Source organism: Chelonia mydas, chromosome 8, assembly GCF_015237465.2.
Source record: "Chelonia mydas isolate rCheMyd1 chromosome 8, rCheMyd1.pri.v2, whole genome shotgun sequence".
In the NCBI taxonomy this organism is placed as follows: domain Eukaryota; kingdom Metazoa; phylum Chordata; order Testudines; family Cheloniidae; genus Chelonia; species Chelonia mydas.
Window position 1 is genome coordinate 10,859,787 of NC_057854.1, and position 25,830 is coordinate 10,885,616.

Consider the following 25,830-nt stretch of genomic DNA (forward strand, 5'->3'; position numbering starts at 1 on the left):
TGAAGTTTTACTTTAAATTTTACATAGGGCAAAATTGCTTTCATAAAATGGTAACAGAGTCTGAGCAGGGCTAGGTTTGATCTCCTATTTCCAAGACCCTGACCCATCCAGTTTCTCTGTACCTGTTAGCAATGTAATTAAACAGCAACTGCACTCACAGGTATACTGTGATCAGTGCTTCCATCTTTGCCATCACAGAATTTAAACATATTTCGTGTCAAGCAGTTCTCAGCCAGCCTGTCCTTGCATAGATGTGTGAACGGTGATACTCCGACACAAGTAAAACTAAACAGAACTAATATATCATGACTCTCTGTAAGAGCTTTTTAGTTTTGTGTGGTGCAGAGTCCTAGTATTTATGATAAGCACCACTTAAAAACTGCAAGCGCAGCACTTTGCAAGCCTGCCTCTGCAAAAGAAAATGTAGGAGCAAGGCAATAGGATATGAACACTTCAGGAATGGAGGTTGTTCCAAACTCTGAAATGTTCGTAACTCTGAACAAAACATTATGGTTGTTCTTTCAAAACTTTACAACTGAACGTTGACTTAATTCAGCTTTGAAACTTTACTGTGAAGAAAAATGCTGCTTTTCTTTTTAGTACAGGTTGAACTTCTCTAATCCCGCACTCCTCGGTCTGGAAACATGTGTGGTCCAGCATAGGTGCTAAGTGGGTGCTCCAGGGCTAGAGCACCCAGCGGGAAAAATTAGTGAATGCGGAGCATCCACCAGCACCAAGCTTCTTCCCCCCTCTCCTCATACACAGGCAGCCCTGTGCTTACCAATTCTTCCTCCCTCCCAGCGCTTCCGGAGCACCGCGAACAGCTGATTTGCGACATTAAAACTCTGGGACGGAGGAGGGAAGACCTGGGGCCAGCAGCAGGGACCCTGGGCGAGGGGCTGGCTTCGGAGCCCCCAGATGGGGGGCTGGTATCCAGGACCCTGGGTGGCAGTGGGGCCCCCAGGCGCGGGGCCACAGTGGGCACAAAGCCTGGAGGTGCTGCAGCACTCCCTGGACCGCTGCTTCCTACACCTATGGAGACCCGCTGGCACTCTGCATTGACTTCCTGTGGTTCGGCGAATTCTCTGGTTCGGCACTGGTCAGGTCCTGAAGGTGCTGGACTAGAAAGGTTGAACCTGTATTTTACATTTTACACAATGTACTATTCTGTCTTTGCTCTTTTTGTTTTTTTCTGGTGCGTCTCTGCTGCTGCCTGATTGCATACTTCCGGTTCCAAATGAGGTGTCTGGTTGACCGGTCACTTCGTAACTCTGATGTTCGTAACTCTGAGGTTCTACTGTATTGCTAAGATTATAGTACTGATGCACATATAGCCAGCCTGGCCACGTTAAGCACTAGTTCTGTCTCATGCACACCCATGCAGCCATTCCTGAATCATTTACTTAGTTTCAGCTAGGCACATACATGAGCGTAGATGAAGCCAATAAAAAAAAAAACAAAAAAACAAAAAAAACAAAAAAAAAAACCCTCAAGCTTGGATGCAGTGAAATCTTTTAGAGGTACTGCAACTGAGATTTTACTCTTTTAACCTGATGTGTCATGCCATTAATCATAAAAATTATTCTAGAAAAGATACCACAGTGTTAAATATATGCAGAGTTACAAACTTACGAAGAAAACTCAAATACGGGTGTAGGAAAATGTTCATTTTGACTCTGGAAGGCCTGATCTTGTGGGTAACAGCTGAATTTGTTGCTCTTTCAATAAAACCATTGTTGGCTACAGTTCAAAGGAATACAGAGTGGTCCAGAAGATAAATGACAAAGTAATGTTACTCCTCTTTTTCCTGAAAATGTTTTATTTTTAAAATGCTGGAGAAAGTGTTTAAGTACAAATACTTATTCCTGTACAAGACAGCATTATAGATCTGTGAACGTTATCAGTTTAGCTTTATTCCTTTAAGGCATTTCATAAGAAACAGAATTTATCATGATATGTAAACAATTTTGTTCCTTTAAAAAGATTTACTTATGTACTATGTGATACAGGGATTACCACATTTAAGCACAAACTTTGTCATTCAATAAAAGGACACAAGAAGAACTTATGTGATCAATACCCTTGGGCTCCAGTAGCTAACTACAAAGCATCCTTTAATAAGTACTTGAGTTTTAGGACCAGACTTCAAAGAGAAACTGCTGAGCTTCAGTTCATTTGCAAATTTGACACCATCAGCTCAGGATTAAACAAAGACTGTGAATGGCTAGCCAACTACAAAAGCAGTTTCTCCTCCCTTGGTGTTCACACCTCAACTGCTAGAAGAGGGCCTCATCTTCCCTGATTGAACTAACCTCCTTATCCCTGGCCCAATTCTTGCTTGCATATTTATACCTGCCTCTGGAAATCTCCACTACATGCATCCGACGAAGTGGGTATTCACCCACGAAAGCTTATGCTCCAATACGTCTGTTAGTCTATAAGGTGCCACAGGACTCTTTGCCGCTTTTACAGATGTGGACTAACATGGCTACCCTTCTGATACTTGAGTTTTAGAGTTTTCAGCCTACCTCCCAAACATTTTATCTGGGTGGGTAAACAATGTGTGTTTGCGATAGGGAAAGGGGAAGGTGAATAGTTATTATATATAACAGGCCCTGCACTCTGCACTTAAAAACTTTAGAATTAAAAAAAGAGTCTGGCCATAACTCACTTCACCTAGTATTCTCCACAATACATTTCTTTCCCTCATTTTCTTAGGAAAAGGCATTACCCATAGATTCCCCCTTTTTTATTTAGTGTTTGTATTGACAGCCTGGGCATCAAAAGTCCTCCAATTAGTGACACAACAAATACAGCAGGCAGCTGCAGTACAAGCCTTCTCACAGCCTTACACCAGCGTGCTTCAACCCCGACCCTGAAGGATTTCCTATGTGGTTGAAAGGGCAATTTAATCTCCATCAAAAAGAACAGCCTCTCTGGCCTCTCTGTAAAAAGATTTAAGGGTGACAATTTTGCAACAGAAAAGCTTCAAAAACAGACTCCAAGGAGAAACTGCTGAGCTTGAATTAATATGCAAACTAGATACCATTAACTTGGGTTTGAATAGAGACTGGGAGTGGCTGGGTCATTACACATATTGAATCTATTTCCTTAAGTTAAGTATCCTCACACCTTCTTGTCAACTGTCTAAATGGGCTATCTTGATCATCACTACAAAAGTTTTTTTTCCCTTCCTGCTGATAATAGCTCATCTTAATTAATTAGCCTCTTACAGTTCGTATGGCAACTTCCACCATCTCTGTATGTGTGTGTGTATATATCTTCTAACTATATGTTCCATTCTATGCATCTGATGCAGTGGGCGGTAGACCACGAAAGCTCATGCTCTAATAAATTTGTTAGTCTCTAAGGTGCCACAAGTGCGCCTGTTCTTTTTGCGGATACAGACTAACACAGCTGCTCCTCTGAAACCTTTAATCTCCATCTACATGCAATCGTCAGCTTCTCTGCTAAGAATGCCAACTGTAGGCCTAGACTATGTGAGGGGAAACTCATTCATCAGGATTGGGATGAAGACCACCATTTCACACAGGACATAAGTCTTTACAGTCATGATTTTTGATAATTATCTACCACATCTGCATTTGATCTAGAAATAAAAGGCTCTGCACTCAATTACCATTTGCTAAGCCATTCAGTCTTCAAAACAGTATGAGAAAGAGATTAATCAAATCTGTATTGGAAGTGAAGTACAGGGTCATTACTAATACTGCAAAACAACTGCTAAGTGATTTACGAGACCTAAAACATGCCAATTCTGAATAGGTAAAACAGACAGCTAGAGAACTTAGCTCCTTTGCAATGTAAGTACTGCCATTTATAAAAAGTGGTGTGTATACTAAAATACAAAAGGGTACCTAAAAAGCTAGGTGTTGGCAATTACATCCAAAACAGCATGGGTGCATATCAAGGCAAAACAAGGACTGACTAGTCCGCAGCAGTGCGGAAGAGTTTACCTTGTATCAATTACTCGTTAAATGGTGGTTAAAAGCAATGTTATAAAATTGGAATGGGACAAGGCTAATAATTTATATTCCTCAATGTATATAGTGTGTTTATGACTGCATTTTCCAAAAGTTAATGCAAGTGTTTTTATACCATCCATATCCGTTTAAAAAAAAAAAAAAAGTATTTCAAGAGGTGTACACTTAACTCACACTGTTCAAATTGAGGCAAACTTAGCTGTAATAAAGGCTAACTTTGTTTATGACAGAAGTCTTCCGTAAGATGTTACACAGCTACATATAAAATACTGACTGAAATCTGGAGCTGCACATGTTCAGCAAACAGAATGTACAGTTCTATTAACACTAAAAATCTATGATCTGTATTTACTCCTAAAATCTGTCTTCAAAATTCTTGTCCCTATGTGACAGTGAAGAAAATATGTTCCAGTTAGACATATACCTGTTTAAGTTTCATTTGAAGAGGGGGAAAAGTGTTGCGATTTTTTCAAAAAACTTTGTCGCGCTCCCCTCTCCCCCAATAGGGCTCAATTGTCACATTAGTATCACAAGAACAAACAAATGTAAAAATAAATCAACAATATGTAATGGAATTGGTCACAAAGGGGGTAAAAAGTTAAACCATATCTGTTCTCCATCTAGCTCACAGTATCCACACTCGAAGTTTCTCTAGAATTAAAATAAGTTCACTAAAGGTAGAGTTGAAGGTAATACGGCAGCACTATGAAACTGAAGAGATGGGATTAAGTGGTGAGCCCATTTGTGTAAGTACTTTATCCAGCCACTGAAGGGGCCCGTGAAGATGAATTTCTATCCAGCATGGGGTGCTTGTGACATCTTGCCGATGATATTCTGCTCCCCAACCCTATAAAAATGAACAAATGTTATACCTTTGACATTATGAGTGTATACTCTTAATTCAAACTAATTTTAGCAACAGGAAATGCAAAGTTAGGCTGTAGGACATTTTAAGCTATTAGAGGCCCCCAAATAAGCAAGAACAATTGTGTTGTTCAACCTTGAATACCCAATATTGAACATCCTTTTAAAGACCAGATACAGAAGAGCTTAGTGGCACAATTCACCTCTTACTACAGTAAAAGTAAGAGTCAGACCATTTACTAATAGAAAACCAGGTTTTTTGAGAACTACAGATATTGCAGATTTTTTTTTTAAATTTATTTATTTATTTTAAAAGGCACTGAATACAGTTTGGCTGCATAAATTTAAAAAATAAGTCTGCTTTCATTCTACAAAAAGGTATACTGAAGGCTCAAAAGGTTGATGAAATTCATTTATCTAAGAACTCAAACTCTTTTGGGGAGCAGGAATTGAGGAAGGCACAAGGAGGAGTCAAACTGTTATATACGTATTCCTTCAGTTTTACCATATGGATCACAGCCACGTTAGTTGTCCAGCAGGTCACTTTATTCTTACCCCATCATTCAAATTGAAATGTGAGTGCACAATGCAAGTCTCCTTTAGAAATGGAAGTTTACAAGACTTATAGCAGGTTTCAAAGTAACAGCCCTGTTAGTCTGTATTCGCAAAAAGAAAAGGAGTACTTGTGGCACCTTAGAGACTAACCAATTTATTTGAGCATAGAGCTTTCGTGAGCTACAGGTCTATGCTCAAATAAATTGGTTAGTCTCTAAGGTGCCACAAGTACTCCTTTTCTTTTTGCGAAGACTTATAGCATGCTTTGGATCTGAGAAAGGAAGCATTTAACTGGACCAGATGGAGCAGGGGACCTACTAAACTACTATGGCCAACACACTCACCTGGCAAGTATCACACATAAACCAGTAATAATACTCCAACACAAGGTGTCAGATTAAAATGTAAAAATCATGTTACATTGCAAAAACTTTCTGCAGTATAGTATCAGTGCGAATCTGAATTCTTTGCTTGAACCTCTCTCATTCCACAGTAAATTTAAATGCTTAGATAAAGAATTTATTTACCTTTACAAAACTCATTCGAATGGTGCACATTTTGGTAAGCTCATACACTGCCTCAAATCCATGGTTGACAGACTGAGCTAAAAGCTGAGCAAACTCCTGATTGTTAAAAATTTTAAGGCTGCAGCCACTGGGAATCTTGCACACAGTTGTAGGGTGAAATCCATGATGGTAGTTGCAGTTCCTGCTCTGTACAAATATGCTGCTGTCACTTAAGCACTCAGCATAGACTTCCCCACCAACATAGTAGAGATGAACTCCTTAAAAACAAAAGGAAAAAAAAACCAGATTAAAAAATTTTCAAATTATAATCAAGTTGTATTACTGTAAATAACTTCCTTGAGCTCTGAGACAATTTAGTCAGACTTCCATTTGAAGAACTTCCCTGAAAAGATATTTTTCTAGTCATATACACATAAGCAGTTCAACACACTTTTTCCACCTCAGACGACTTCATTTTATATCAGCCACTAGATGGCCTTCTCTCACCAATTATAGGACAGAATGCCTAGTGTCCAGCTCAAAGCAGCACTAGACCCTCCCAGAACAGATGCATAACCTACAGATGTTATCTTCACTGCTACGACTATCATCACCACCATCCCCCCCCCCCCCCACACACCTTTCAAGATCCATGGGTCCTATACATGCTTATCACAATATGCGGTGTACCTCAATGTACTAAATGCCCCAATAGCAACTGTGTGAGTGAAACCAGATAAACAATCACTACACTCTCGAATGAACTCACATAGGAAAATGATAAAAGACAGAAACACCATACCACCTGTGGGTGAATATTTTTCACAAAGCAATCATTTTGTATCTGACCTATTAGTCCTCATCCTCAAAAGGAAACCTGCAAACTTTCAAAAAGATGAGCCTGGCAGCTGAAATTAATAACTTTGCTAGACACTAAAAATCAGACTGAAGAGACACACTGGATTTATGGCTTACAACAATCTATAACCCTCTAACAACCCCTCCCCACAGCCGATTTCCCTCTCCCCCTTCCTTTCTTCCCGATGACTGGGACAAAAGTTTGTCCCTCTCACCAACAGAAGTTGGTCCAATAAAAGATACTACCTTACTCATCTGGTCTCTCTAGTATCATGAGATGGACACAGCTAGAACACTGCATATAATAAAGGAAGACCTGAACTAATCTTTCAGACTGACAGCTATCGGTGAACTCATCAGGTCCACTGTGAGTCTGGGGTGAGATGAAGTTTGGGGAAAGTAACTTTGAAGCAGATTGCTTGGTCAGCCAATCAACTGCAAGTGGCTCACAGTGGATTTGGGGTCAGGCCTCTCTCTCATGTAATTCTGTTCTATTCTGCTTCTTTCCTGCCCCACTAGTCAGTTGACCTTCCCATGGTAAGGTATTGATTGGGGATCTCTGAGGAGTTGAATTGGAGAGGTAGGCTGTGTTGAGTTGGAGAACAGAGGTACATAGCAGGCTGCGACAGAAATGTCTGCTTCTCCTGGGGAAAATAAAACTCAAGATGAAGAAATAAGTAGCTTAAAAGTTAATTCTGAAATTTCAAAAGTGACCCATGGCTAGGGTGCAGTGCTTTTACAAAAATGTGAGAAGTTTGGTATTTTTGGTGGCTGTGTTGTATATAGAAAGGGGAGACATTCAGAATAAATTTCATAAGTAGATAATGTAACTGTATTCCCTTGTGAAGTTAACAGAAATCATCCTAGAAAATTCAACTGTCCCAGGAACAGTGACTCTACACTTATCGTAGAGTTAAAATTCCATTATTAAGATTACAGATTTTAACTTTAAGTTTTAACTTATGCAAGCCTATCTACCTAGTACTCCTAGGGGAATTCCGCACCCACCCAGGCCCCCAACCACCTTCATCTGGACCCCCCCTTCAGAGTCCCACTTCTGTGCATCCAGTGGCCTGTGCTCCCCAATGCCATGCAGGAGCCGCCACATTTATCTGACAAATAAAACCTGCAGAATTTTAAAATGTTTTGGCACAGAACGCCCTCAGGACTAATATTCATGAGCACAGCTCTGTAATATTGTCTCCATTTCTAATCTATTGATGGTTCCAGTAGTCCACATCAGAAGTAGCCCAAAAGTACCTTGTTACAGTACCTTTGGCTTTCTAAGGCACTAGGCAACTGTTTCAGTTTGACCAACGGTAATGCAATTTTGAGAATAATCTAAACAATTTTAAGAACTAAAATGATCTTTATAAAGCAGAGCAGTAAGAAAACGGTTCTCTTCTCAAGACATGAATAAGGAAAGGCATATGAAGGGACATTTTAAACATTCACTAAAATACTTTTAAGAGATTGAGCAGGCTTCATCTGTGTGAAAATTGTGTGCTCATATAGTGCTATCAGCTGAAAAGCATGGCAGACCCAGGGGAAAACTGCAAGATCCTGCGAGACCTGTCAAACCCAGGACTACCCCCACCCATCTTGGATTCACTCCAACAAAACAGATCCTTAAAGCCTTATTTTAGTTTTGCTTTCAACGTACGATATTTAAACATACTAGACAGCACTCAAATATCCTGTATGAACTGAGAACAAAAAACTCTGAAATATTATTAAGCAGCAGCAAGAACTTCTTCTGAGGAACATATCTAAAATGGTAGTTGTATATATGGAACTTGACAGATACTCCCAGGACCTACAATTTTGTTGAAGTGCTGGCACTGAATACAGTACAGTCACGGCAGGCTTGTTTACCAACAGTATTCTACCTATTCTAGAAGCAGGCAATTTTTATATTGTACATCATTTAAGTTAATTGGATGGATTCTGTGACCAGAATTCTTCAATGCGTATCACATATATATAATTTGTTTAAATAAACCTTTTCTCCAGGCTTATTATTTACCACTGCAACCACCATATATAATTTCAATTTTTGCACATTACAATATGCCTGTTTTCAATGAAGTCTTTAATAGCAATAGGTTGACAAGCAATCATAAAGGAGACATAACGTACACTTATGAATTACCTTTTCCAATATGTCGCCTAGTGTTCTCAATAGTTGAGTTGCGATTAACATTGGACAGCAAACCTAAGCAGAACCTGTTTTTATTGTTAGAAGGATCTGTAAATCCATCCACTAAGACACTGGTGGAAGATGCGTGAAAAGCTTCTCCAACGCGATTGTTTAATTCATAGTACACAATTGAACACCAGTGCTTGGGCTCTTCATAAGCAACAGGCTGAACATCTATAATAAAATGGAATTAAAACCGGTCAATACGTATTTCAATTTAGAGGCGTTTAACAATTCCTTTCACATAGCAGTAAAAAATTGCTCCCGCAATCCCATGTCTGTATCTTATGCTCAGAGTTTGAAGGATAGTAGGATATGGTTAAAAAGGCCACTACCAATTTGTTGAAATCTAGTCAGTTTAAAAAAAGGTAAGAGCATCTTCAGGTACTACACCTGCTCTGAGTTACTCTGAAAGTTTTGTTTCACGATATTTTCTTATTTTGGTGCCTTTCCCTCTTCCTGAGCCTTATGTGAAAGACTCATGTAAACAAAGTGGAAAATTATACAATAAGTGCTGCCAAACAAACAAAGAGAAAGTTTTTCTGTATAAACTTATTTATAATTGACATGTTGAGGCCTGATCTTCAGGGATGCCGAGCAAGTACAACTCCATGTGCAATCAAAGGTAAAAGATAGGGTCTGAACAATTCAGGGGGCGGAAATCAGACCCTTAGTTATTAAAAGAAGCTCAATTCAAGAAGAAGGGGAGGTTTTTTTGTTATTTTCTTCTTAAGTGGTTTAAAAACAAGCCAATCAACAAAACGGTGTAAAAATGAACTAGATAGAGGTTGTTTCATCTTGCATTCTCTTCATGGTGGCTGCTCCTTCTGGTACAACCCTGGACTTCTTCCATTTTCATTTGCAAGTTATATCTACTTAACACCACATCAATTACTCCAATTAAGTTACCACTGAATCTGGCTCTCAGCATTAAATAAGCCAACTAAAGATTAATTATATACCATACTATCTTACCTCTGCTGGATATATTTGGCATAATCTGAGGAATCATAGTGTTGCTTGTGTCCATAGACTGTGAATTATCCTGCCCCATCTGATCTTCGGGGGGCATATATGCAGGAGGTGGAGTATCAGCTTCAAATAAGAAAAAAAAGCACAAGTTAAAACTATAAATGAACACTGACAAACAGATGCCATCAAGCGGAGCGTAAGGCCTTGCTTTGCTCACTCAGCTAGGCCACACTTAAATGTTGTCGGGTGCTTGGTTATTAGAGTAATGAGTAAATACACATGCTTGGTTAGATTTATTAAGAGTATTTATTAAGAGTCCCAATTCAATACTCTTCAGCACAACTCATTGCTGGAGTATTTGAGGTCTTATAAGAAACTACCATTCCATACTACTGGATGATATTTAATATAAGCTATGCCCTCTGTGAACTCAGAATTTGTTCATGTCAAATTCCTTCTGTTTTAAAAGAGGACTGTTACATATTAAAATACTTCCTCTCTGCTTTGCATCTCATATTTAAAGACAGTGAATTCATTTAGTAACCCCATTTTTCCATATCCTAGCCACAAGTCAGATGGTATTTGGAAAATAAAAACCATAACAAATAATTCACAAGAGCTCGTTCTGATCCATATCAAAGACTAAGGAAAAGTAGTAATGAATGATTAACATAGTACCAGAATTGGTTGATATTAAGCCAATATCAATTGATACCAGAAACAAACAGAGAGGCAAAAGGGAATTGCAATAGCTTTTGGTATTACTCTACAAGCATATTTTAATTTCTCAGCAGAGTTCGCATATAGACTGTTCTCACCTGGTAGCTGAAATGGACTAGATGGTCCAGAACTGGCAGGGGAACTTGGGTAAGTGCTGCTCACTGGAGAAGGTGGGTAGGGGCTGTTTGGTGAAATGGAAAATGGAGTGCTGTTGGGTTGCTGGAAAGAATCTGGAAATGTAGCATTTTGTGGCATGTGCGGTTCATTGTGGCTTAGGTTCCTGAACTGAACTAGAAGGCTGTGCTGTGGATTGAATTCACTATGTCTAGGCACTAACACTGGAGGTAGAACTAAAAAAAACAAAACAAACAAAAAAACAATCAGACAAAACAAAATTGTTAAAAATATAGCTAGAACGAACAGCATAAAATAACGCAAACGATTCACTAACCACCAAAATAAATAAATAAAAATAAAAATTCCCATTATCAGCTGAGGAGAAGCAAGAAAAAGGTATTACAAGATTTAAGTGCTTCTTACAATTTGTGGATTTAAAAAATAAATACACACACTTTGTAAAACTATTTTACACTTCTGCTCCGTTTCTTGCCAGACTTAATTTATACTTCACAGCATGAAAAATAGTCATTTGTTACCAGTTTAGTGAGCCTTTTGTGCAGAGCGTGCATACTAAGTGGAAAGTACTAATGAATTTAAAGGATTAGTGTCCTCCTAACATACCATTAAGTGCAAAAAGCTACATTAATACATTGAACTCTAAACTCAAGTAAGGAAATTCAAAAGTCAATGTTTCCACAACAACATTAGCAATCTAAGTCACATCTGATATATGTTACTTTGGATTGTGTACACACGCTTTCAAATATACACCTTCCTACCAGCACCATTGCTGAGATAGTGGGAGAACAGCAACTTACAAATTCCTGACTTGTGTGCGCAAATTCTCCACTTTAACCTTGCATTACATATTCCTATGCCCACTCTAGTGGAAAGCGGATTCCCCTGCTAAACATACTTCCCAGAAATTACAAGACTGCCTTTTCCCATTCCCAACTACAACTCTACTTTCCTCAATGTCTCCCATGGACCCATGCTTTTACATACCACCATGCTTACCTTTTGGAACCTTGTACCAGGAACATGGCTATACCTATCATTCCTAGTCTGCCCTCCCACAATCACTTGTTGTCTAGAACTTGACTGGGGAGCACCAGTCTCTCCACATCTCTTCTTCCTGTCTCATGCCCACTGTGACTGATAGAACACCCAGTGATTAAAAAAACATACTGACCTACTAATAAGAATTCTGAGGTTTATAGCTAAATTTCTCAAAGAATATGAAGTCTTCAGTTGATTACTTTTGCATTTAGAGCCCAATACTGGTCATAATAAAGTCAATGATGACTTTGTTATTGACTATCGGAACCAGGATTTAGAAATCCCTTCCACAGATCATATGCTACACAGTAAACTGTAGTTGTAAGGTTTTTACCAGGAAAACTGTATCTATTCTAACCAGAATGTTATACTCCACCCCACCCCTTCCCCTGACAATTTAACTGGCAAAGCAACACTGTCTGTGGGCAATTTGTTCAGTTTTATAGACAGCGATGCTCAAACTTACCTGGGCTCTCCACCCTTTTGTAGTGGTATGGATTAATACAAACTTCCTTCTGTTTAGATCCAAATGGAAATTCACAAACATCCAATGGCTTCAACTCATGATGACTCTGTAGATCAGGCCAACGCCAGACACGACAGTATATAACGTGGGGCAGGCCTTTTCTGTGGGAAACTTGAAGTCTCCCATCTAAAGAACGAGGAATAGTAACACACTTGCTGGGCTGTCCGGGACTGCTCAAGGCTTTTTCTAATTCTTCCATAGCACCCTTTTTCTTTTTCAACTTTTTTACCAAAGCATCAACTGCCTTTTCTGCCCATTTTTCCTCTTCATCTCCTTGTTTCCAGCCCAACAAACGCTTTACAGCTGGGCTAGTAAAAGAGAACAAACTGGCCATTGACGTCATTTGACACAAGTCTTCAGAAAACCTTTCTATAAATAAATGTCAATGTCTACAAGAAGCAACTGACCAACTGTATTATTTCTTGGAAGACAACACCTGATTGAATAGATGTCACTTATAAATCAAAAGGGACGATTCTTCTAATTTAGTCCTGTTTAAAACAAAAAAAAAACAAAAAACAGCAAGTAGTTAGGCACTATGTTTTGTTTTGGGGTTTTTTGGTGGGAGGGAAGAGGAAGGCAGAGCTGAAAACAATTCGGATATTAAATAGGAAGAGTGATTATTTCTACCCTTGATTTTAGATCTAATATTTTAAAAGAACACTGAAGTCCCACATCATAACTACCATTCTTCTCACTGAAGGAAATTTTTGTAGGACTCCTTTCAGACTATCAGTGCTAGCTCGAGGGAGGCCAGGGTAGTTTCCAAGAGATGGAAGGTACTCCTCTCCATCTCCTGTAACTTTGGATTTCCTGACATTGGTTGGTTTAATAGGACTTTAATGCAAAGCTTTCCAAGTTAGCTTTTTATAATATGCAGTTTAGTGTAGATATGGCGTAGGTAAAAAAACACGTACAAAATTTATTTGCTTAATAGGTAAAAAGTTTACTAGACTACAAACAGAAGAACTACTTCTACTCACCAAAAGCTAGATAAAGACAAATTGAGGGATATGGGTAACCAGCAAGTTCCAAGGGCAATATGCTGGAGCAGTGGTTCTCAACCAGGGGTATGCAGAGGTTTTCCAGAGGGTACATCAACTCATTGATATAGATATTTGCCTAGTTTTACAACATGCTACATAAAAAGCACTAGTGAAGTCAGTACAAACTAAAATTTTATACAGCCAATGATTTGTTTATACTGCTCTATATACTGAAATATAAGTATAATATTTATGTTCCAATTGATTTATTTTATAATCATATGGTCCAATGAGAACAAACAATTTTTCAGTAATAGTGTGCTGTGACATTTTTATGTCTTATTTTGTAAGCAAGCAGTTTTTAAGTGAGGTGAAACTTGGGGGAACGCAAGACAAATCAGACTCCTGAAAGGGGTAGAGTAGTCTGGAAAGGATGAGAGCCACTGCTCTGGAGAATCCTATCCTGCCATCACCTTACTGCCGAGAAGGGAGAGTATGCTGAAGCTTCTACCAGGGTGCTGCTCTTGGACATTCAGTTTTTTGTAGCTAATAGTGATGAGATCGGAGGAACAACCGAGGATAGCTAATAAAAAAAGATTTTAGACATAATCAATCACCTTGGCCACTTCACTTATACGCTTAGCCATTTCCCCCAGTCTCCTGGGATAGGGATTATAAGCAGTAGATTTTCAGGTTTTTGCAATATGTTTTCTTCCTAAAAAGGTGAAGAGACTGCAGAATAAGTGCCAGAAATAAGACCTTTACAATAAAATGTTTGAGGGAATTAGTTTGAACAGTACTGTTCGATACACAATGTCATAAAGAAACAGTGTTCGCACACTGCCTTTGTTTTCTTGAATACCCACCAGATTCTGGTGTAAATCTTTTTTTTTCTTTTCTTAAAACAGGGAGTAAAGATGACATGAGGAAATGATGTGCTGTGGCAACTAGCTGATAAGAGCTCGTGAAATCCCTTGTGATTACTACACAAGCAAGTTCAGACAATGAGCAGCTGGCGAAAAGCAAGAGCGGAGCTAAGAGAAAGGATGTCAATAACAAAAGATGCTTCCTTTCTTGCTACAGAGACTGCCAAACAATATTGTCTCTCAGCTTTTGATAAACTCTGGTGAATGAGAACATCTAACATACTCTGGAACACTGAATCCGCATACAAGAGAAAAGAAATCCATCTAAGTATTTCAGTACTAAACAAGATAAAATTATTCATTTTCAATATGTCACTATTCTCATACCACTGTCTTTAATCATCAGAACTTGTTACTTTTCTTACGACCCATAAAAGTAGATTAGATTACCTAAAAGAGTTTGTGGTGTTTTTTAAATTTCAGACCCCATGCTGTCAGTGAGACAGCTTTAAAAATATCTAGAGATACCAATTGGTACCTTCCTAATATTTAACATTTAAGCACCAGAAAAACTGTTTAAGTCCCAGTTTACGGCACTGGTTATTATACTTCATGACTGCAACTAAAACATTAACTTAAGCCTACGTCAAGCAACCATTTTTAATATCAGCCAAGTGTAAGCAATTCAAAACCAAAACATCAATACTCTAGCCACATTCAGCTTTTTTTTTTTTTTTTTTTAAATAAAAGAACACACTTTGCCCTGATAAAGATGAAAGAAGTTAACACTACTTTGGACAGACTTTCTACAGGAAGAAAAACTATCCTAGATAGCCTACCTCTCAATGCAGCATCTGTTTCTATGGAAGCTCTGGGAGGTGTGCCTAAGTAATAAGGAATTCAAAACTGGGAAAAAGCGTCAGGAGAAACCCTATTAAAAATACTACTTGCTCCTAAATACACACTATACTAACAAAAAAGAAAGATAGATGTTACATGGCTTTGATAAGAACTTATTCTGTGTTCCATAACCATGTTTACGTTACAGGAGCTATATTTTAAACAGCAATTATTCATAATTAGTTGCCAGGCAAAATAGAGGGATGTGACAAATGGCTTTCATGTTATTTCAGTGAAAAGTTTGTTTTCTGCCTGAACGATCATGCACACAGAAATCTTTTACCTATATGCATCGTTACAAGGAACGGGAAACACAGAAAAGGAACAAAGCTTGGCCAAAAGAACAGACTAAGTTTATCATCTTAAAAAGAATGCAAGTTTAGTGAAAGACAAGTAAAAGCTGCTCAGTCATAAATAACTTACTTTCCAGGTATGAGTACCACTCATTTGCTAGCTCTTATTAATACTCTCCACCTTCAAGCTTCCTTATAAGCATTAATTCACTCTGTAAGGTAAATAAGTATCATGCTCATTTTTACCCAAAGCTAAGAAGCAACTCTGTGGCAAAACCAGACCAAAACCCCACAAAATAAACTTTCAGGAATTTTAAGGTCTTAGCCCTTGCTCACACCACCTCTAATAAATAAATGACAAAACCACTATACATGTCCACATAGAATATCAGTGAAAGGAACAAAAAAAAAATTTCCCAAACATGTTCTATTTTTGACATGTTTTCACAAGCTTAAATGTAGCCCTGTGAGAGGGGAAAAAAAAGCAAATTACAAGTTTTGCTATTTATATCATTTTAAATTAGAGCCATCTTTCTGTCCCAAACACATCAAATACTACCAAGTGGCAGAGCATAGCCATAGGAAACACTTATAATGGATTACTACTACAAATGCATACCCTAGAGATCCCTTAGCATTTATCTGATTTTAGGACATTTCTAGACATTTTCTTCTAAACCGTTCTGATATGGCTGTCCTGTGTGTCACGCAATAGAAGTGCAGATCATGTACCGAGCAATAGTATTTTATTTGGTATGTGCCATGACAACATGCAATATATATTTGAAATTTTACCAATTTTATATTCCTTGTGAAACATTTGATACAGATACAGTCAGCAAGTGGCATTTAAAAGCATAATGAAAGTTAGAAAAAAGGGCATTAAAGGCAAAGAGGTCCTTCATAACCAACCTAAGCAGCTCCAACACTGCTTTCCTATTAGAAGTGCTTTAGTGGTCTCAATTTTGGCAAAGAGACACTCAATTGGAAGGAAGCATCAACAGAATTTTGTTAGCTTTCTCTGTCTTCCACATACATGATTTTAGGAAAAAATGTTGGAGTAGATATTGTCTGCTTTCCTGCTCAGAGTGCTCAGACTGCAAAACTAAGAGGTGCTGTGTTCCTGAGATCTCACAACAGAAGGTTGAGGCTTTTATGGTTCTTGTACGTCTTTGAGAAAAATGACCATATCCATTCCCATTTTTCAGGAGAATGACAAAGACTACAAGGGATAACATACCAAGAACTTGTCTACAAAGGCCAGGTTGTTATAAATTGTTAAAGGATATCATTCGGGAAAACATTTTATTTAAAATATTGCTTCTGCACAATCCTGGGTTGTTTTTTAGAACAGCTGAAGAGAATAGGAGTAATGGAAAGACCATCTCCTCCCTTTGCGTAACACAGTATGACGGAAAGAGGAACAAAACTCATATTGGAGTATGAGATCATGGTGTTCAACAAACCATTTCAAACTGGTCTTATCTTTTCCCATCTCTCAGTACTGGAATGCACCAACAGAGTCTGTTAGACAGTTACACTGATCCATACTTTGTGCAGCATTTTGGGATGTATGCACCATCAAAAGGGAAAGATTTAAAATGAAGAAAGTTCCTTTTTCACTATTTGGCTCAGAGACCTTGAGTGGCAGGGGTCCTTATACTAGGGGCTTGTCTACACTGGCACTTTACAGCGCTGCAACTTTCGTGCTCAAAAAACACCCCCTAAGCGCTGCAAGTTTCAGCGCTGTAAAGTGCCAGTGTAGACAGCGCTCCCAGCGCTGGTAGCTATTCCCCTCGTGGAGGTGGGTTTTTTGCTGCGACTACACAGCCACGTTAATGTTGCTAATCAAGACATGCCCTTATTCAACGTTGCTAGTGAAGACTTGCCCTTATTCTCTCAAATGGAAGGGAACAACGGACAGCTCATGAAGTGCAGAATAAAGACTCATTTACACACAGGAATTTCAAGTACACCTAACTTTTCCCAATACATGTGCTCGAAACAAAGTCTTATACAACACAGTAGTAAAACTGATGCAAGTACCCATTGTCAATTTATAGGTGGTTATTGTACTAGATTGGCCTGTAAGATCCCCCTTAACTTCACAGAAGATGAGGATCTAAGAATTTCAACTAGATAGACAAACTAAAACTAAGAAGATTCTGTTAACTGAATAGAACTATATAATTTGTACACCATAAAAAACTCAACTTCATATACCATAAATCAATTTTGGCTAAATGACAACGTGATCAGACTTCCTGGTCATCTTTAAGGAAAATTCACTTCCACTTTTCATTTAAGAGCAGTGTAAAATCAATAAAGCTTCCAGCAGGTTAAATGGTACTGTGAATTTTGCTTTCATTATAATCCCTTGGGAGATGGCATTTAGAGAGAGCAATATTGATGAAGGTTAAAAAGCCTTATTTTAATACAAAACACAGAATGCAAAAAAAAGTTTTATTTATTGGTAGATTAAAATCCCGATTATTTCTTTGGATCTTTATTAGTGCCATTAAAATCTTTTAAGCTATTTATCTAAAAAAATGAAATGTGTTTTTATCTTAAAAACTGCAGTTTTTAAAGGTTGTTAAAACACAAGTGAAGGATCTAAATGTAGGATATGTATGTAGTTTATAAATTTTATGCAGATAATATAGGGTCAAAAGACATTTATAAAAAGGTTCTGAGGTACCACAGTGACCGCTGCTTTAAATATTTCAATGGAACATCCATGTTCAAAAGTCAGCTTTTCTGATACTTTAAAGCAAGGACATATTTGTTATAATAGTTGTGGCTGCAGTGCAACACTGTGTCTCACCAAGATGATCATCTGTTCAAAAATGAACTTTAAGCTCAGGTGCTTATTCAGAAAGGTATACATAAATTACCCAAGAGCTCATCTCAGACAAAAACCAAGTGTGTTCACTGTGCCTAGTTTCCTTTTCACAAATAAAAAAAAAAGTAATCATGAACGGTTTTAACAGACCAAATAAAATCCCTTGAAATCTAGAGAATCCACAATGCATTTCACAAACATCTATCCTACTCAGCTATTTAAGTACTTGGAATGTCAGGTTGTTTGCGTAATATTTTGATAGCCTAAACTATACAAAAGTACTTTAACATGCCCAAGTAATGCACATGGCTCTTTACTTGTGGTATAAAAACATAATGTAACTTGGTAGGTGGCATGGTGTGTGCTTCATTACTGAACACAAGAGGAAGTAATCTCTATATCCAAACTAGACTTTGGGGCAGACTTGATTTATAGATCTAGGGTTCTTTCTAATAGTTGCAGCAAATGGAAGGAAACAATCTGTGTGAACAAGTCCATTGTTTGAACCCCTTCTTAGTACCATATCAGGCCAGCTGAATATAAACAAAGCTGGTTATCAGTAGAAATGGCAGATTAAGTTTCATTTGTCAAGGAAATATTTTATTTGTAAGTCTTTCAGCTATTGAACGAAACAACTATGAGATTGGTAGCTGAAACAAACAATTGCCCTATCACTAAAATTAAACAATTCACAGCTCTGATTTTACACATTTCTCTTCCCCTCACACTTACCTATATGTGAAAAAAATTTACCAACACCTTTCATTACAAACACCACTGGCCCAGTATCATGGCAATCAAGCTTCTGGATTAATAGGACCTGAACAAGACGCATGCCAGAACATATCAACAAAAGACGACGTGGTTGGTATATAATGATATGAGATAAACCCTCCATTTCTCCATCTGAACTGTTAGATGGACGAAATGGACAAGAATTGCATAACAGATTACACTGCAGGAGCAGAAGAACTATCCTCTTCCTGATAAATTAGTCTACTTAGTAGTTTAAAAATGCAAGAGACAGAAACATAAGGATTCCTGAACACCATGTCCAATCTGAAACAACGAACGTATCTGTCAGTAAAGAAGTGGCTTTTAGTGACTCAGTTTCATAATATAAACAACAAGCTGCCCACTAGAATTATCTACACGACTGCAAATTTGTTTAGAATCTCCGCAGTCATGTCTGTTACAAGGTGCGTACTATAGATGCCATTTGCAGTTCACAACAACTTTATTGGTTCCACAAATATTATGTGCCATAGATGGTTTTCTTTATATTAACTATATACATACATTTGTATATATATTGATCTATAACACATGAACCCTTTACACCATCTCTTCCTATGATGGAAACTAAATAACTTGATTAACAAGATCTTTGAAACTATGAGGCAACTTTACTGTTCTTCCACTGCACCTGATTTTGTTTAGAGTCCATTCCTTCTGTTGATGTTTGCCCTCTGTGCAGATATATTTTCTGGCATCACTTTGCCAACTCACAAGGGTCCCTAGTGAGCTAACTCATTTCATATTCACTGCTAGTTTACACTGTACCCATGTCACAGGATTCATTATAGTCTTTTCCTGAGGACAAATAATTCCTTGCTTGTTTCTAGGAAGTGATGGTTACAGTAGTAGAGTTGTCCATGTAATTCTACCACATATATGAAGGTTTGAATGGTCACTGAAGGTTTGTCTACACATACAATGCTGCACCTGTGCCACTATAGTGCTTTAGTGAAGACACTACTATGCCAAAGGGAGAGCTTCTCCTGTCAGCATAGTTAATCCACCTCCCCAAGAGGCGGTAGCTATGTTGACAGGAAAAGCTCTCATTTCAACATAGCGCTGCCTACATGGTGTAAAATATCCACACCCCTGAGCAACGTAGTTATACCGATATAGATCTGTAGTGTCGTCCTGGCCTGAGAACAAGTCACTTTCCCATGTTGAACCAGTTTCATTTCAAGTAATGAATGATGAACTTTCATGGGGTGGCTAAAAGGAAGTCTGCATTACCGCTGCTTGTGCCATACTTGTTCTGTGAATATCAAGTTTCCTCTTCAGAACTAAAAATTCAGCTTCTTTCACAAACACAATATAACCTTAAATTTAAAAAATAATCTACTTACAGACTACTAAATTGGAAGTTGGGCAGATTTTAGAAAAATGGTTTTAACTTTCAGCCAGTTGGATTTCCATATAAACCTTAATGACAACTGATTTCACATTACCATTAAAGTCGCTTGCTTCTGTTCAAACATCCAAAGTAAGGCAATTTTGGGGGGGGGAGAGGGGGTGTAAAAATATAGATATTAGAAATAAAAAAATAGCTTGATCTTAAAAAACAAGCTTTAACATCCACAACTGAATGATTTAAAAATAAAAGCTTCAATCCAATTCAATACTTGTTTTTTTTTATTTCCATAGTCCCACATCAGTTGAAACAGATTTTTTTAAATGAAGCTTACCAACAAAGGTAAATATAAATTTGTCATTCTAATCACTATCGTCTTAAATGATATCCACGTCTACCACTGTAAATCGGTAAACTATGGCAGATGTCTATATAAGTGGACAACTCGCAATTAACAACTATTGACCTGAGGAAGTCACCAAAACAAGGATACAAACTGATGCCTATGTGGGCAGTTTTAGCAGTTAAGATACCAAGGACCAGATGGTCATTTAAAATGAACTACACTCATCACTACAGGCACTCTCTCCAAAAAAGTATGGTAAAAATTTACTCAACTACAGTCCATACTATACCTGTTCTGTGGAAAAATGGAAGACATTCTCCAGGTCTATCAAGGCAGCCCTTTTCAAAAGCCCTACAACACATTAAAATAAAAAGACATTTAAGAAGCTGCATGAACCCTTCCAAAAGTTTAGCTGTGCACGTGCAAGAACCTAAATACAGTACAAGACACTAAACACTATCCATGAGAAAATGAATTGTACACAAACACAGTCCTAGTTTCACCAAAAAGGAGGGATTTTATAAACTTCCATTAACATTTTTTCTTTTAAAAAAGAGGAAATATATACAGAAGATTCCACTATGTTAAAGCTGTTACAAGCTTACAAAAGCCCCAGAATTTAGAGGGAAGACTAACAATAGTAATTCACTAACATACTTCTTTCCCTTGCACTGTGAGTTAATGGCAAAACATTCTGGATTTGTCAGTTTGTGACATCCACTGACCCAGAACTCAGAGACACTACCTCATAATTGGTGGATCAGCGTCAACTAGTCTGACAAAGGTCCTCTATGTCAAGGATGACAGTTATCCTTGGTAGTAGGTCAACAGGGATACAAACTTGGCAGACACTGCTCTACACCTTGCCAATCTGCACTGGACAAGTACGTTGATGTGCCAGCCAAACTCTTTTGCATGGATCCAGGAACATTGCTGAAGAGGTTTCCATCAAAGAGCAGCATAAGAATTTACAAGACCACGGATGCGTGAGATAATGTATTAAATATTAAAATTAAATATTAAATATTAAAGTAATTTTAAATGAGTTATCAATGTGAGCCATGAAATGCACAAATACTCCATGTGATAAGGATAAATACCATTAATTTGTATGAGGTTGTTCCCTTACTGCAGGAGCTTCACTTTGATGACATATTTTACAGACAATAGCAGATGAGTTTTTAAAGTCTTTTACAGTGTTCTTTGTAACAGCTATACTGATTTGTTCGAAGAGATTTTCATTTACTTTGCATTTCAAATCAGATCACCCATGCTCCTCCCACCCCACCTCCCAAGAATGGAGAAGACTAAAGGTCTTTGGAGAACACTATATATAACTGTCACAAAGACCATCTCTATGCAATGGTTTAACTCTATTTTAAAAGCAAAGAACTATTACACAATAAGGCACTTTCACTTAACACCTCCCTAAACAGCAGAATCTAAAAACGGACCAGTTACAAAGAACTGCTTCTTAATATTAAAGATTTAATCCTCTGTAAAGACTGTTCAAGCAAGCCTTGAAATGTGTATAGTGCATTTAATAAACCATTATTTGCATTCTGCATTGAGAGATGAGAACAATACTAGGCATTAAGATAAGTACTCTATCAATATAAAGATTATAAAGCAGGTCATCAAAACAAGTCTGACTTCATAGCAAAAATAAGGAAACAAAGAAAAATATGGTCTGTAGGCTTGAGCTCCTTCAGGTTCAGCCATGGGTTAAAATTCAGGAGGGCAAGGAAGTTATTCAACACTGTAGTGTGTAGTCTTCAAATGTATTAACTTCAGTAACTAAAAATATCAGAGAAACAATTCAATCCAAGTCCCACTGATGACATTCTCTCAATGCATCCCATCCTTCCTTTGCATTCCTCATAGTTCTAAAATTCCCTTGAGAAGAGGGAAAGTATAAGAAGTTACTTTATCCTTCCCCCATTCATTTTTTAATCATCTTTACTTTATTTATCTTGTGTCTCCTTTGCTTTCATTGAAAAAGTTTTCTTTCAAAATTTCCTCTCCCCTCTATAATACATCCTCCATATCGGGAAGCAAAATATGCTGGTTTCACTAAGTTAGGCAAACCACTGGGCAGATGTTTTTTAAAAAATAAATGCCTTGAGGCAATTAACAGTAATTTCAAGGCTTAGTCAGCAAAGTTTGATTCAAGTGAGGGTAAGCGTGGAACCTCTACTGTCTTACTGTGGGGATCAAATTAAGAAATCAAGCAGCATATTTATTCAACTACATAAAGTTTATTTTAATCTAAGACCTACATTTTAATGTTTTCAAAAATTATACTAGAACTCCTTTACTGAAGTTACTAGCTTTTCCATCACCTTGTAGCACCATTGTTTGCTGACTAGTGAGAAATATAGCAGCTTTTGATGAAAGTGGCAGCAAAATGTAGATAGAGGGAAGGGGGGAAATGAGGTTGAACACAACCAAAAACAAGATACAGAATCTGACAAAGTTATGGTACTCATGAACATCAGGCTTCCTAAGCATTACTGCAGCTGGGAAAAGTGTGCATTGAATAATCCTTCTTAAAAAAAAAAAAAAGAAAGAAAAAAAAGTGCTGACCACCATAGCTGAATATTTGGGGTTTAAAGTAAGTTGCTCTATTACAGCAAGAGGAGAGTAGCATGACATGGTATCTACAACTGAATTTTGCAGCTATAAACAAGACAACATGGAAGTATAGCACAATAATACAAACGTTGCAAGTTATTCCCTGGATATCTCATTATATTGGATCCGATCTCCAAGTTATTCATTAAGTATAATCTTTACAATTTCATAGCACCTTCCATTAAAGAACCATAACGCACTATACAAACATTAGTGAATTATGTCTCTGGGAGGCAGGGAAGTACTATCCCCACTTTCCATAAGAGAAAAATTAAACATAAAGAGGTTAAATAGTTTGCCCAAGTACACATAGGAAGTCACAGAAATGGAAAAAACCCACCGGTCACTTGATTTCCAGTCTCGTGTTTTAACCACAAGACCATGCTTCCTCTATTATGTCCCCCTAATCAGACCACAAGCCATGGAAACACAGGAATTGCCTTAATGCAGTGGTGGGCAAACTACAGCCCGCAGGCCTGAGCTGTTTTAAGCCAGCTTGCAAGTTCCCGCTAGGGACCAGGGTCTGGAGCTTGCCCCACTCTGGCGCTCCAGCCGGGGCGCAGGGTCAGGGGCCACACCACGTGGCTCCCAGAAGCCGTGGCATGGCCCCACTCCAGCTCCCATGCACTCCAGCGGCATGCCCCCCTCCGATGCTTCAATGGGAGCTGCAGGGGTGGCGTGCAGAGTCACCTGGACCCGCATCTGTGTAGGAGCTGGAGAAGGGACATGCCACTGCTTCCGGGAGCAGCTTAAGTGCCGCTCGGATCCTGCGCCCCTAAGCCTCTCCCCATGCTCCAACCCCCTGCCCCAGCACTGATCCCCCTCCTGCCCCCCTCAATCCCAGCCCAGAGCACCCTCCTGCACCCCAAACCTCTCATCCCCAGCCCCACCCCAGAGCCTGCACCCCCAGCCGGAGCCTGCACCCATTCCCACACCCCAGTCCGGAGCCCCCTCCACACCATGAACTCCTCATTTCTGGCCCCACCCTGGAGCCCGCACCCCCAGCCAGAGCCCTCACCCCCTCCCGCACCCCAACCCCAATTTTGTGAGCATTCATGGCCCGCCATACCATTTAAATTCCCAGATGTGCTCTTTGGGCCAAAAAGTTTGCCCACCCCTGCCTTAATGGATCAGAGTAGTCCATCTAATCCAATATCCTGTATCAGGCCATGGTCTGTACTGCATGAAGGTACAAGAAATCCCATAGTACAGTGGTTCTCAACCTTTTTTTATTTGCAGACCCCTAAAAATTTTCCAGTGAAGGTGTGGACCCCATTGGAAATCTATTGTCTATATATATATAGAAGAATTTTGTTCAGTGAGTTTTCAATCTAAGTCTTTCATGGACCCTTTAGACCAGAGGTCTCCAAACTGTGGAGCGTGGAGGAACGTTCACAGGGGTGCAGATGAGGCCTGGGCCAGCCCCATGGCGCCGCTCCCAGCCTCGGCACCCTTACCCTGCCCATGCCCCCATCCCACCCCACCGGTGGTCCTGCTACCAGCCTGGGGGGAGGAATTGTAAATAGGGATAAGGGAGGGCATGACCTGAAAATGTTGGGGGACCACCACTGCCTTAGACATAGTCTGTGGACACCACAGGTTGAGAACCACTGCCATAGTGAATAATTAATGGAATATCCTTATAATTACGGAATAACCACCTCTCCACAAATGTATGCCACAAATCATGAGGGTTTACAGCCCTGTTTACGTTGTAGATAATGTAACTAGGATTGTTCTTATTAGTTTCTCATCTTTTTTAAATCCTGTTAAATCCTAAGCTTCAACAATTTGAGGCAAGGAGCTCCACAGGGATGAACACATAAAACATATTTCCAGTTATCAGCATTAAGTGAGCTGATCTGCAATTTCACTGAATGGCCCGCCCCCTTACATTTGCATTACCAGAAAGTGTAAACAGGCGCAACTGATCAGTACTTTACTCACCTCTCACGTCTCATCTGAAGTCTCCTCACTAAACTAAACAGCCCCACTCTTTCCACTCCCCTCACAGGGAAGCGTCTCTGTCATCTTTCTTGGGCATAAGCTTTCGTGGGTAAAAAGCCCACTTCTCCTCCACGTGCGTCTGAAGAAGGGAGGGTCTTTTACCCACGAAAGCTTGTGCCCAAATAAATCTGCAAGGTGCCACCGGACTCCTCGTTGTTTCTGTGGGTACCCCGCTGAGACGGGGAGGGGGGTCATCTTTCTTACGGGTCCCAGCGCCCCTTGGGTTTCCGCCCCCACCCCCGGTGTGTGAAGCCAGGCTGCAGCTCCTCACTCACTGCGAAGCCTCGAGCAGACCTGCCGAGCCGGGACGCCCCGTCCCTCCACAGGCTGCTGGAAAAAACACGTCGGAATCACAGGACCCACGACTCCCCCGCCCGCCCCCCAACCACGCCCAGCCTCCCTCAACGTCCACCGACCCCCGGACCC

General features: G+C 39.1%; 1 protein-coding gene across 11 annotated transcripts in view; it reads right to left on the minus strand.

The window, feature by feature from the left end:
* Positions 1-1,801: 1,801 nt before the first annotated feature.
* The window catches only part of SMAD5 (SMAD family member 5), a 46,784-nt gene continuing 22,755 nt past the window's right edge, over positions 1,802-25,830 (minus strand). For 2 of the 11 annotated variants that reach the window (XM_043553142.1, XM_037906766.2), the window contains exons 2-8: positions 21,053-21,114; positions 12,325-12,875; positions 10,778-11,029; positions 9,963-10,082; positions 8,940-9,161; positions 5,951-6,207; positions 1,802-4,851 (exon numbers count right to left, since the gene is read on the minus strand). In XM_043553142.1, coding sequence (XP_043409077.1) covers positions 4,708-4,851; positions 5,951-6,207; positions 8,940-9,161; positions 9,963-10,082; positions 10,778-11,029; positions 12,325-12,727 — 1,398 coding nt within the window. In that variant the 5' untranslated portion in view covers positions 12,728-12,875; positions 21,053-21,114 and the 3' untranslated portion in view covers positions 1,802-4,707. Of the gene's footprint in view, positions 4,852-5,950; positions 6,208-8,939; positions 9,162-9,962; positions 10,083-10,777; positions 11,030-12,324; positions 12,876-13,987; positions 14,086-15,559; positions 17,621-21,052; positions 21,115-25,344; positions 25,706-25,830 lie in introns of those variants that run through there. The other 9 variants (XM_037906770.2, XM_037906769.2, XM_037906767.2 and 6 more) reach the window with 9 other exon arrangements.